Raw genomic sequence first — 13,240 nt, forward strand, 5'->3', positions numbered from 1 at the left:
GAGTTTCCTCCTGTACTTCAAACAATGGCGATTGAAACTGAGTGCATCGTGTTGGAGTTGCAGCTAATACATGTTGAACAAGAGTTTCTCCTCTCTCAATTCTGAAATGGCGGAGAAGCAGCAGCAACCGGAAATGCGTAGGAGGAAATGCAATGCTACCCAGCGGACCAATCACAGTTGTTGCAGTCTGCGTCGCTCGGACGCGTAGTTACATTTTGGGAGAGGTGCGCGTTAGACTACAGTGTAGGGTTCGGCGTAGAGTACAGCGTAGGGTACACGGCTACACCGTACCTACGGCGTACATTTCACGCAGAAGTATAAATTGGGCTTTACATGAAAATCTGATCACATCTTGGGTCATATTTATGCAGAAACAGAAAATTTTAAAGAGTTCACAAACTTTCTAGCACCACTGTATGTGCACATGGCAATAAACCCTGAATCCTATGCAATCTAGTCTTTCTTGCAGGATCTTGTCAAAGACCTTCCTACAGTCATACAGAAAATATCTACCACCCTGCTCTCATCAATCCTGTTGGTTACCAACGTGCTTGGGAAAACTGATATGTACCAATTAAGTTTGTTGTGCTGGATACCACTTCAGAAGTATGATTACCTACTTCAGATATTTCTGAAAATGCACCAACAAATTAAAAGATTTACCAAGCTTCTCAAAGACAAACGCTCACCATCTTTTTTTTTGAAAAAAAAACACTTCTACTGCTGAAGTCTGCACTTACTCATTCTGCCAAATGCAACTTCCAAACCTCTACCCACAACAATGATTTTGCACAAGACGACCTGGGGATGACAGTTTCTCCATTGTTTGACTCTCAGCAGAGGCCAATCCTGATGCTACTGTCTTATGTGGTGAATAGTTACAGTTACAGCAGGTTGCATTAAACTTGCAATTCATTGCTCAATGCCACAACAGAATTTAATTGTCACCCATAGGGAAAAAAATGCTAATTGGCACAGCAACAAAGAGTGGTTATGCAACTTGTCTGGCTCATTAGGAAACAATCCATCTAAATACAAAATACAAAAATGGACTGAATTCTTTCATACAAGCATAGTTGTTCACAGATTCAGGTGTGACATCTGTCAAATTGAGGCACTCCATGAGGATGCAAGTGAAGATCATCTTCCATTAGTTTCCCAGCAACCTTCATGTTGCCAAAGCAACAATGCTGTCCCATAAAACTATAATTAACTGCACAAAATAGAGGTGAGGTAAAATGGAAGCACTCTAATGAAACCATGTCTTTCAAATTGAAACATTTTCGTACTTTATCAAATGCAGCCAAGGTGAAAGGTCTTTCACAGATACATGGACTTTAAATGCTTTCGATATTATCAATGGCGTGAAGGTAATGCATTTTCTGACTGAGATTTCACCTATAATTTAAATTTCTACCATGGTGTTCTCATTTGAAATTTCAGATAATGCTTTCTCTTAAGCGAGTAAAAAGTGAATTGCCACTTGCTGGAAGATTTGTGCCATCCAAATACAAATAAAATTGCAGCTACTTTTCAGAGCACACGCAACTAAAAGGTATTCATCTCACAAATTGCTCAAGACAACTACTTTTGTCATCTGATCTGTTGCTTATTTAAAGCAAAAGCATTTTTTTTTGCATATAACATCAATTTATAATACAACTAGTCTTGATGTTAGACCACAAAATATCACAATTACTGTAATTAGTTGCTAAATGGATTTTGCTTTCAACCTAGTTTGCAGGTACTATTTCTTAATACTAATGAAAACCTAATAGCACTACTCTGAGACTGCAGGCAAAAATCAAAAGATGTTCTAAGTTTTTTTTAAAACAAGGCAAGAAAAATGTTTTGGCTCATGAAGCTGAAAATATCTTGTGTCCTCATTTATCTGTGATACATCTGCAGAAAGCATCCACTATACAATATATTTATTGTATAACATAAATGAAAAGCAGTGTTAGCTATCGTTGCCCTGTTTTGAAAAGCTTTGTTCACATTTCTTGTCTTAGTAAAAAACTGTAATGATAGAAGACTGGAATGTGCCAAAGGATCAATGAAGTCTTGCTGTTTATGTCCCCCCCTTGAGGTGATGGGAAAATATACACCATCATATTGAATAAGACGGCATCAAGTTCAATTCCTGTGTACTACAGTAACTATAAGAATCAAGTTTATTATCACTGACACGTCATGAAATTTGTTGATTTGCAGCAGTAGTACAGAGCAAAAAAAAGTTACAATAAGTTACAAAATAAATAAAAAGCAAGGTAGTGTTTATGGGTTCATGGACTGTTTAGAAATCTGATGGCAGAGGGGAACATGCTGTTCCTAAAATGTTAAATGGAGTTATCAGACTCCTGTACCTTCTCCCAAATGGGTATCAAGAAGAGGGATGCCGCCTTCTTGAGGCACTGCCTCTTGAAGATGTCCCCAATGATGAGGAAGGTTGACCCATGATAGAGCTGGCTGAGGCTCCAATCCTTTTTTGATCTTGCACATTGGAGCTCTCTACTAAACTGTGAAGCAAACAGACAAAATGTCCTCCATTGTACATGTGTTGAAATTTGCAAGAATCTTTGGTAACATATCATGTCTCTTCAAAACCCTAATGAAGTAGAGCTTCTCGTGTGCCTTCTTAGTGAATGCATTAATGTGTTGGGCCCCAGATAGAACCTCTGAGACTTTGAAGCCTAGGAACTCGAGCACATCCTTCCCACCACTGACTCCACAACGAAGACTGGTGTGTCCTTCCAACTTCCACTTCCTGAAGTTCACAATCCCTTGTTGACATTGAGTGCAAGGTTGTTTTTACAATGCCACTCAACTGGCCAATCTCTCTCACTTCTTTACACCTCTTTGTCACTGTCTGAGATTCTGCCAACAACAGTGAATTTATAGATGCCATTTGAGCTGTGCCAAGACATACATTCATGGGTGCAGAGAAAGTTGAGCACTGGGCTAAGCCTACATGCTTTAAGGTGTGCCTGTGTTGATTTTCAGTGAGGAGATGTTATTATTGGGAAGGAACGTTATTACTGATCCACACTGACTCTGGTCTCACAATGAGCAAGTTGAGGATCCAGTTGAAAAGAGAGGTACAAAGGCTCAGATTTTGAAGCTTGCTGATAATACGGAGGTGATGATAGTATTGAACGCCAAGATGTAATCAATAAACAGCAGCCTAATGTATGTTGTGCTGCTGACTAGGTAAAGCCAAATGGATAGCCAGTGAGATTGCTTTGGCTGTAGATCTGTTGTGGTGGTAGGCAAGCTACAGCAGGTCCAGGACCTTGCTCAAGCAAGAAGTAATTCCAGCCATGATCGAACTCTCAAAGTGCTTCATCACAGTTGATGTGAGTGTTACCAAAAGAAACAAAGGTTGAAGAACTCAGCCTACTCTTCTTGGGCACGCGTATCACTGCTGCCCTTTTGAAGCAGGTGAGATCCTCCAACTGCATTTGTAAGAGGTTGAAGATGTCACTGTTGGAGCCGGACACCTTGCAAGTGTTCACCCTATTGAAGGATATTCTGACATCAGCCACCAAGACAGAGGTCACAGGATCACCAGCTGCTGTGGGAAGTCACACAAGCATAGTGTCATTCTCTCTTTCAAAGTGTGTATAAAATGATGTTGAGTCCACTGGGAAGTTAAGCATCACTGCTATTGGGTCATTAGATTACACCTTAAAGAAAGGTGTGTCATGCAAACTCTGCCACAATTGTCATGATTGTATCTCTAATTTCACACAAAATTGCCCTTTTGCTCTCATGATGGCCGAACGTAGGTTGTACCAGGACTTCTTGTAGGGTTCTGGAATGCCAGTCTTAAAAGCCGCAGACTTACACCCCTCAGCCATCTCCAAATCTCCTGGTTCAGGAAAACTGCATGTTTTCAAAGGCATACACTATTCCATGAAGGTCTCAAGGAAGATGGTGATGACTGTGGCAAATTTGTTAAGACCTGAAAATGAATTCCTGCATATGGTCTAGTCGCTGTTTTAAAGCAGTCCTGTAAATGCTCTCCTGCCTCCTTTGACCAGACTGTTGCAGTTCGCAGTCTCGGCCTATATGCCAGGAGTAATGAATAATTAAGACAAGTGTGTTCCCACGGATGCTGCCCGACCTGCTGAGTTCCTCCAGCGTGTTGTGAGTGTTGTTAAATGTAAAATGTTGTTCTATCCTACAAAAGATCTGCACATTCTTTCAGCCCTGCAATTATCATCAACAATTATCTTAGTCTACAAGACCATTGCTTAATTGTGTTTATATTTTGAGGTGGTAAGAGATAAAGCATATCTGGGCAAAGTATTTGGCCTTGCTGAAAACGTGCAAAATGTGAATGAGCAACATTTATGCTTAAAGTCAGAACCAATGCCACTGAAATTAACAAACTACTGACATCATTTCACCAGGATAGTATTGCAACTGATTAATAAGCAGACCACAGGAAGGTGCTGAAATTCAAAAAATAAGATAAAATGGGATCAGAAATAACAGAAACAAAAAAAGGACACAATTTGTTAATTGAGCTACATAACACTACAGAGAATTCATGTCAAAGTCAAAGTAAAATTTATCATCAGAAGTACATATATGTTACCATTCACTACACTGAGATCCATTGCCTTGCAGGAGTTTATAGGATAATAAGAAATACAACTGAATTTACAAAAAAAATCTACACGTAACAAAGACTGACAAATGACCAATGCACTAAAGACGACAAAAGGTTTAAACATCCATTTTATTATCAAAGTATGCTTGTAGAATACAACTCTGAGATTAGTCTTTTCCTGATAGCAATAAACTACAGAAAAACCATGGAAATCATAGAGGCCCCCTCCTGCATGAAAAAGAAAAATAAACAAAACTTGCAAACCCCAAACCTCCCAACCTCTCCCTTGCACAAAATTAACAGATCATCCTCCCAGACATGCACACGGCAGCTAAAGCATCAAACTCCTAAGCCCCAAGCTCCTCCCACGCAAAAAAGTCACAATAACATCAAACACCCAACCCCTCCCTTACCCAAAAAAAGTTACACATCACCTACTCGCCAATCAACAACAAGAAAGAAAACACAGAAAAACTGAAGGAAACTAGTAGAAACTACAGTCCACACCAATAATCACGTCTTGGAATTTGGAAAACATCCTCCATCAGCATCAATGAGAGCAACTGTTCGTATTCAATCCTTCCGTGAGCCTTCATCCACCGAGAAGAGGCAAATTGTGCAAATAAAAAAAATACTGAGAACAAAGAGTCCTTGGAAGTGTTCATGGTAGTCCTGTATCTCTTGCCCGATGGTACGAGTGAAAAGAGAGCATGGCCTGAATGGTGGGGGTTCTTTCTTGTGGCAGTGCCCCATGGGTTATGATGGACTAGGCTGCATTGTATCCACCACATTCCGTAGACTACTCTGCTCTTGATGATTGGTGTTTCTCTACCAGACTGTGATGCAACCAAGGTCACTGCATGTAGCAGTTGGGTATAGCCACTTAATAATGAAAAACAATGTTGATCTTAAGCTGGCTGCAAAATCTAGAGCCAAGTTTAGATCCTGGCTTGCAATGGCCATTGAGGATAAAACAGAAAAAAAATATTGGCAATCCTTTCATTAAAAAGAAATTTTCAGTGTGGTTGAGAATGATACTCTATTTATCCAAAGAAAAGTACTTTTGGGTAAAACATTAAATCAAACAAATGCTTTGAAAACATACATGCATGCTACTTTAGTGTCAAATTCAGTTTTAATTCAGTCACTGTGAACTTCCATTAATTATTTTTCATTATGTTTAAATCAGTCATGTCAGCATTTTTTTGTAACACATTGTCAAGCAACTTTGGCACCTGTAATTAATTTAGCCATGACTTGCATTAGAGCACTAGGATGGGTATTTAAGGTTAGCAATAGTGCTGCTCTTCAAGGTATTTTTTTTAATTTATCCATTTTTGGGATGTGGGTGTCGCCAACTAAACTAGCATTTATTGCCCATCCCTAGTTGCCCTTGAGAAGCTGGTGATGAGCGACCTTCATGAATCGCTGCAGTCCCTGAGGTGTAGGTACACCCACAGTGCTGTTAGGGAGGGAATTCCATGATTCTGACCCCGCGACAATGAAGGAACAGCAATACGTTTCCAAGTCAGGACGGTGAGTGACGAGGAGGTGGATTTCCAAGTGGTGTCGTTCCCAGGCATCTTGTAGATGGTACACACTGCTGCAATGGTTCATCAATTGTGGAGGGATTAGATGCTTGTGGAAGGAGTACCAATCATGTGGTGAGTATTCCATTACACTCCTGACCTGAGCCTTGTACATGATGGACAGGCTTTGGGGAGCAGAAGGTGAGTTACATGCCACAGATTCCTAGCCTTTGACCTGTTCTGGTAGCCACGGTACCAGCTGAGTTTCCTGTCAATTGTAACCCCCAGGATGTTGATAGTAGGGAATTCAGTGATGGTGATGCCAGTGAATGTCAAGGGACGATGGTTAGGGCCTCTCTTGTACGAGATGGTCATTGCCTGGCATTTGTGTGGCTCTAATGTTACTTGTCACTTGTCAGCCCAAGCCTGGATATTGTCCAGGTCCTGCTGCATTTGGGTATGAACTGCCTCACCATCCGAGGAGTCACAAATGGTGCAGAACATTGTGCAGTGATCTGCGAACATCTCCACTTCTGACCTTATGACAGAAGGAAGGTCATTGATGAAGCAGCTGAAGATGGTTGGTACTAGGACACTTCCCTGAGGAACTCCTGCAGTGATGTCCTGAGGATGAGATGATTGACCTTCAACTACAACAACCATCTTTCTTCATGTCAGGTATGATTCTAACTAGCAGAGGGGTTTCCCCCTAATTCCCATTGACTCCATTTTAGCTAGGGCATCTTGATGCCACACTCAATCAAATGCTGCCTTGATGTCAAGGGCTAACACTCTCACTGGTGTTTAGCTCTTCGGTTCGTGTTTGGACCAAGGAGGTGATGAGGTCAGGAGCTGAGTGGCCTCAGGAACCCAAACTGAGCATCTTCAAGGTATACAAATCTGCAGAAGACAGTAGAAATCTCTGGATTTCTGGAACTGATTTATCAGCATTTCTCAACACTGGACAGATTTTAAAAATGCTTTACAAAGAACTTCCAATCTGTCTGCTTCTCTCTGTCAATTCCTTTGAAGCTCCTTATTAAAAAGACAAGGGTTCAGGTTTTGATCATGTTACCCAATAAGTGATAGAAAAATCAGAAGCTTTTTTTAACTGAAACTCATTTACTGTAAATAATAAAATGTGAGCATTCTTACTGTCACTATTTTATACAATCAGGGTAATATGGGCCAAACTGTTTGCAATGTCAAACACAGGTCAATTCAGATGGAACACTCTTTAATGCTCCAATCTACTGCCATGTCAGTTTTAGAATCACTGGGAAAGTGCAATGTGAAATGGAGCAGTTCACAAAAGCACAAATTTATCATTCATATTATTCTTTCTAATAATGAATAGACCAGTTGAACTTCCTGTTCTATTAACTGATGATGGGGATGGGCTTTATTTTCCTTCACAGACCTGATTCAATTACATTCAAAACTTACGTTAGGACAACAGAATAAATTGGAAACTTGCAATTTTAAAGCATTTTTCTTTTCTTATGACTGCTCCAAATTCTTTCACTGGCAATCATTTGTGACATGTACAACCATGGTTACCGATTGGTGTACAACTTGCCACACTTGTGAAATAAGTGACTATTTTTTCTGTGGAGTTGATAAAGAAATAAACGATAAATGACATAAAAAGGTCTCAAACCAAAAATAACACAGATCTTTGCATCAGTTAAGATAGCAAGTAACACCTCCCTTTAGGATGTAATTTGAAAGATGGCACAGCAGATAGCTTAGAATTCTCTCAGTATATTTGACAGCATTAATCAGATAAAGCAGAGTTCCTGTAATGTGCCCTGATTGCGACTTCTTGTCTCAAATGAGAAAGCCATCACATAAATTGACGATGACAAATTGCAATCTGCAAAGTCTATGCAATATTCAACCTGTATCACCCCGAAACCCCTGTCCCCTCACAGCCAACATCACATGGTTTTAGAAGCATGAGCAAATTTGGGTGTTAACCTAGGTCCCACTATTCAAATGATATATATATCATCAACATCAAACAACATTAGCCAGTCTTCTATGCTGAACATGTCTCTATTTATCCTTTCTTTCTAAGTTCTGCCTATTAACTAATTAATCCATCTGCATATTATTTCCAATCCTACATGCAATATTTACTAACTTCCAATGAGACGCTGCATGCATTTTCACTGGCTCTCCTCATCTCTTTCACTTCCATTTACCTTATCAGGCATCACATAACTTCTTTTTCCACAGTTTTGTAATAATATCCTGCAGATCCAAAGCTAGCAAAACAACTCTTAGACGGGCAATGGACAATGCAGCCAATGGTTCTAAAATATAAGGAGGACATGCAGCACGTGTCCTGATGCAGGGACTCCACTAGAAACTCCAACTATTTCTTTACCTCCACTGATGATGCCTGACCAGCAGAGCCTCCACCAGCTTGTTTTTGATTCAGGTGATAGGGCTCGAACTTAGGTCATGAATTTATTCAGTTGTAATGAGCTGATGCGATATCCGCTGAACCCTGCTCAATTGACTAGTTGAAAGTGAGGTGCAAACCTCGGAAGAGTGAAAATAGGTAGCCTAAAAAAGATGTTTCCATTCAGATCCATCTTATTATCAAATTAAGCATACGAGTGATTCTTGCAGAGCGGGGTAAATAGGAATGTTAACCACACTACACTCCTCGTGTATTAAGACCATGAAGGCAAAACAAATACCAATGTGCCATATAACTCGGTATCCTCGAGACTTTCACAAAGAAATGCAATGGGCAAAATATCTCACAAAATGAAACCGGTAACGCAAGTGAAAATACACTATTTGTGTTGCAACTCTCCAATTCTAAATCAGACCTTTGGACCCATCTACGATTTGGTATCGGTCTTTCCCCACATTAAAATTTATCTCCCTCCCCACCCTCCTCCTCCCCATGAGGGCCTTGTACATTCACTGGATAACAAAAGAGGAAACGCTTTGGTTTTCATTCTTTTCCCCCAGTACCATGTCACTCCTAGAAACCAATCCAATCATTTATGAAACTTCATTCAGCGTGCTACCCCTCGATCTCTCTGTAAATAAAGGCATACTGTATATACTGGAGCATCCTCCCGGGGAACGGACCAATCACCCAACTCGTTCCGTGTCATCGCCACACTTACTAAGCTGTCCGGGAATGGGCGCCAGGTCCTTGGGGGGAGTGGACGTTTGCCTTTCGAAATTCCCAGGGTTGGAGAAGTAATCCCGGAGCCGGGGAAGCTCCCTGCCGGCCTCCTGCAGCTCGGTATGGAACTCGAGCGCGGTCAGGATGTACTGATCCCGCAGCAGCTGAGCCGCAATTGTGTCCAGGGGTACCCGCTGCGCCTCAGCCTTCAACACTCCCGTGCCGCCTCCGCACCCGTAACCCGCCTCCTGCTGAGGTGACAGCGGCAGCGAAGGAGGGACGTGTTCAGGACCTGCCGGGCCCAGGGCGCCAGCCTCCCTATTCCGCCCCATCTTTCTCTCCGATTCTTCATCCGAGTCGCTAAGGAACGGATTAACACTAGACGCCGCCATCTTACTTCTCGTCTTCCTGGTTTAACTCTCGCGGAGTGTTTCTCCTCGTCTGCCCGGCCCGTCCTCTTGGACCGAACTACCCGAAAGCCGATTGGACAGTTGCATCACTTGATCGACAGCGGATTTAACCATTCGTCATCAACCTAAGGCTGTCAACCTCATGGATCTCCCGTCGGGGAGCTACTGTGTGTGTTTATGGTGCTCAACAGACTTGCAATTATAGAGCTTTAGACATTCAATCAAATGAAGGGCTAATGTCTTATACAGCTTGCAAAAGGACATTTTTATTTTTATTCATAAAGTCATCCGAGATTTGAGAAAAAAATATTTGAGCCCATTCAGTCCTTTAGGTTAAGTTTACACATGCGTACTGATGGGCTTTAACGCTGTCAGGGGTCAAAGGATGCACTGAGCTATGCGCAAGCGCAGTCCGGTGTGAGCGGTTCTGAATGACATTTAATGGTACATTATAAAGTGCCTGTGGAGGTATCAAAAGCTTAAAGAGGTAAGTTTACTGTTTCCACATCAGGAGTCTGCAATTCCATGATGAAGTGTTCATTTTCAAACACTACGCATGCTTCAGATTTAAATCAGAAGGGTAGACTAGATGTGCTAGTCATATTATAAATGTTAAACCATCGTTAAGAAATCAGAATGCGAACATTTAAAGCATTGCCAAAAGAGACAGTCGATGAAATCATTTTTTGTTTTATGGAGTAAATTGTTATGATCAGGTATGTATACACTTCCTTTAAGGATAGTGAAAGCAGACTCATCAGAAAAAAAATTCACCAAAGATTTGTACGATTACTTTTGTATATATTAGGACATTGGAATGAACTGGGTGCGGGCATAGATATGATGGCAAGGATAGCTTCCTCTTGTACTGTATTATTTTGTGAACTCGTATTGTAATTCATTGAACTGGAAACTTTGACTATGTTATCAAAGGATGGGCCACAGGGGAAAAGTGGGTGAATGGCATTGATGATAATGCTTTGAGAAACAGCAGAAACTTGATGGGTCATATCACCTCTTCTCCGTCATGAGTAAAATATAAGAAATTTTTGTATCCCTTCTGTCTGCACAGTAATTCTGTAGCCTAGTCTTGAGCATGAGTGTCTTAGAAACATAGAAACATAGACAATAGGTGCAGGAGTAGGCCCTTCGAGCCTGCACCGCCATTCAGTATGATCATGGCTGATCATCCAACTCAGAACCCTGTACCAGCCTTCCCTCCATACCCCCTGATCCCTTTAGCCACAAGGGCCATACCTAACTCCCTTTTAAATATAGCCAATGAACTGGCCTCAACTGTTTCCTGTGGCAGAGAATTCCACAGATTCACCACTCTCTGTGTGAAAAAGTTTTTCCTAATCTCGGTCCTAAAAGGCTTCCCCTGTATCCTCAAACTGTGACCCCTCATTCTGGACTTCCCCAACATCGGGAACAATCTTCCTGCATCTAGCCTGTCCAATCCCTTTAGAATTTTATACGTTTCAATCAGATCCCCCCTCAATCTTCTAAATTTCAACGAGTATAAGCCTAGTTGATCCAGTCTTTCATCGTATGAAAGTCCTGCCATCCCAGGAATCAATCCTTCTTTGTACTCCCTCTATGGCAAGGATGTCTTTCCTCAGATTAGGGGACCAAAACTGCACACAATACTCCAGGTGTGGTCTCACCAAGGCCTTGTACAACTGCAGTAGTACCTCCCTGCTCCTGTACTCGAATCCTCTTGCTATAAATGCCAGCATACCATTCGCCTTTTTCACCGCCTGCTGTACCTGCATGCCCACTTTCAATGACTGGTGTTTAATGACACCCAAGTCTCGTTGCACCTTCCCCTTTCCTAATCGGCCACCATTCAGATAATAATCTGTTTTCCTGTTTTTGCCACCAAAGTGGATAACTTCACATTTATCCACATTAAATTGCATCTGCCATGAATTTGCCCACTCACCTAACCTATCCAAGTCACCCTGCATCCTCTTAGCATCCTCCTCACAGCTAACACTGCCGCCCAGCTTCGTGTCATCCGCAAACTTGGAGATGCTGCATTTAATTCCCTCATCCAAGTCATTAATATGTATTGTAAACAACTGGGGTCCCAGCACTGAGCCTTGCGGTACCCAACTAGTCACTGCCTGCCATTCTGAAAAGGTCCCGTTTATTCCCACTCTTTGCTTCCTGTCTGCCAACCAATTCTCTATCCACATCAATACCTTACCCCCAATACCGTGTGCTTTAAGTTTGCACACTAATCTCCTGTGTGGGACCTTGTCAAAGGCCTTTTGAAAATCCAAATATACCACATCCACTGGTTCTCCCCTATCCACTCTACTCTACTAGTTACATCCTCAAAAAATTCTATGAGATTCGTCAGACATGATTTTCCTTTCACAAATCCATGTTGACTTTGTCCGATGATTTCACCGCTTTCCGAATGTGCTGTTATCACATCTTTGATAACTGACTCTAGCAGTTTCCCCACCACCGACGTTAGACTAACCAGTCTATAATTCCCCGGTTTCTCTCTCCCTCCTTTTTTAAAAAGTGGGGTTACATTAGCCACCCTCCAATCCTCAGGAACTAGTCCAGAATCTAAAGAGTTTTGAAAAATTATCACTAATGCATCCACTATTTCTTGGGCTACTTCCTTAAGCACTCTGGGATGTAGACCATCTGGCCCCGGGGATTTATCCGCCTTTAATCTCTTCAATTTACCTAACACCACTTCCCTACTAGCGTGTATTTCCCTCAGTTCCTCCATCTCACTGGACCCTCTGTCCCCTACTATTTCCGGAAGATTATTTATGTCCTCCTTAGTGAAGACAGGACCAAAGTAATTATTCAATTGGTCTGCCATGTCCTTGCTCCCCATAATCAATTCACCTGTTTCTGTCTGTAGGGGACCTACATTTTTCTTTTCACATATCTATAAAAGCTTTTACAGTCAGTTTTTATGTTCCCTGCCCGTTTTCTCTCATATTTTTTTTTCTCCTTCCTAATTAAGCCCTTTGTCCTCCTCTGCTGAACTCTGAATTTCTCCCAGTCCTCAGGTGAGCCACTTTTTCCGGCTAATTTGTATGCTTCTTCTTTGGAATTGATACTATCCCTAATTCCTCTTGTCAGCCACGGGTGCACTACCTTCCTTGATTTATTCTTTTGCCAAACTGGGATGAACAATTGTTGTAGTTCATCCATACGATCTTTAAATGCTTGCCATTGCATATCCACCGTCAACCCTTTAAGTGTCATTTGCCAGTCTATCTTAGCTAATTCACATCTCATACCTTCAAAGTTACCCTTTTTTAAATTCAGAACCTTTGTTTCTGAATTAACTATGTCACTCTCCATCTTAATGAAGAATTCCACCATATTATGGTCACTCTTACCCAAGGGGCCTCTCACGACAAGATTGCTAATTAACCCTTCCTCATTGCTCAATACCCAGTCTAGAATAGCCTGCTCTCTAGTTGGTTCCTCGACATATTGGTTCAAAAAACCATCCCGCATACATTCCAAGAAATCCTCTTCCTTAGCA

General features: G+C 41.5%; 2 protein-coding genes across 10 annotated transcripts in view; one reads left to right on the forward strand and one right to left on the reverse strand.

The window, feature by feature from the left end:
* relch (RAB11 binding and LisH domain, coiled-coil and HEAT repeat containing) overlaps window positions 1-9,753 on the reverse strand; it is a 99,950-nt gene extending 90,197 nt beyond the window's left edge. For all 6 annotated transcript variants that reach the window (XR_011889728.1, XM_072283340.1, XM_072283336.1 and 3 more), the window contains exon 1: window positions 9,300-9,753. Coding sequence is in view for 5 of the 6 variants with exons in the window: in XM_072283340.1 (XP_072139441.1) it covers window positions 9,300-9,693 (394 nt within the window). In the remaining variant the exon portion in view is untranslated. The remainder of the gene's footprint in view (window positions 1-9,299) is intronic.
* pign (phosphatidylinositol glycan anchor biosynthesis, class N) overlaps window positions 9,316-13,240 on the forward strand; it is a 143,768-nt gene continuing 139,843 nt past the window's right edge. For 3 of the 4 annotated variants that reach the window (XM_072283343.1, XM_072283342.1, XM_072283344.1), the window contains exon 1: window positions 9,316-10,198. The gene's annotated coding sequence lies outside the window, so the exon portion shown is untranslated. The remainder of the gene's footprint in view (window positions 10,199-13,240) is intronic. The other variant, XM_072283341.1, reaches the window with a different exon arrangement.

This window comes from Mobula birostris, chromosome 19 (genome assembly GCF_030028105.1).
Source record: "Mobula birostris isolate sMobBir1 chromosome 19, sMobBir1.hap1, whole genome shotgun sequence".
NCBI lineage: Eukaryota > Metazoa > Chordata > Chondrichthyes > Myliobatiformes > Myliobatidae > Mobula > Mobula birostris.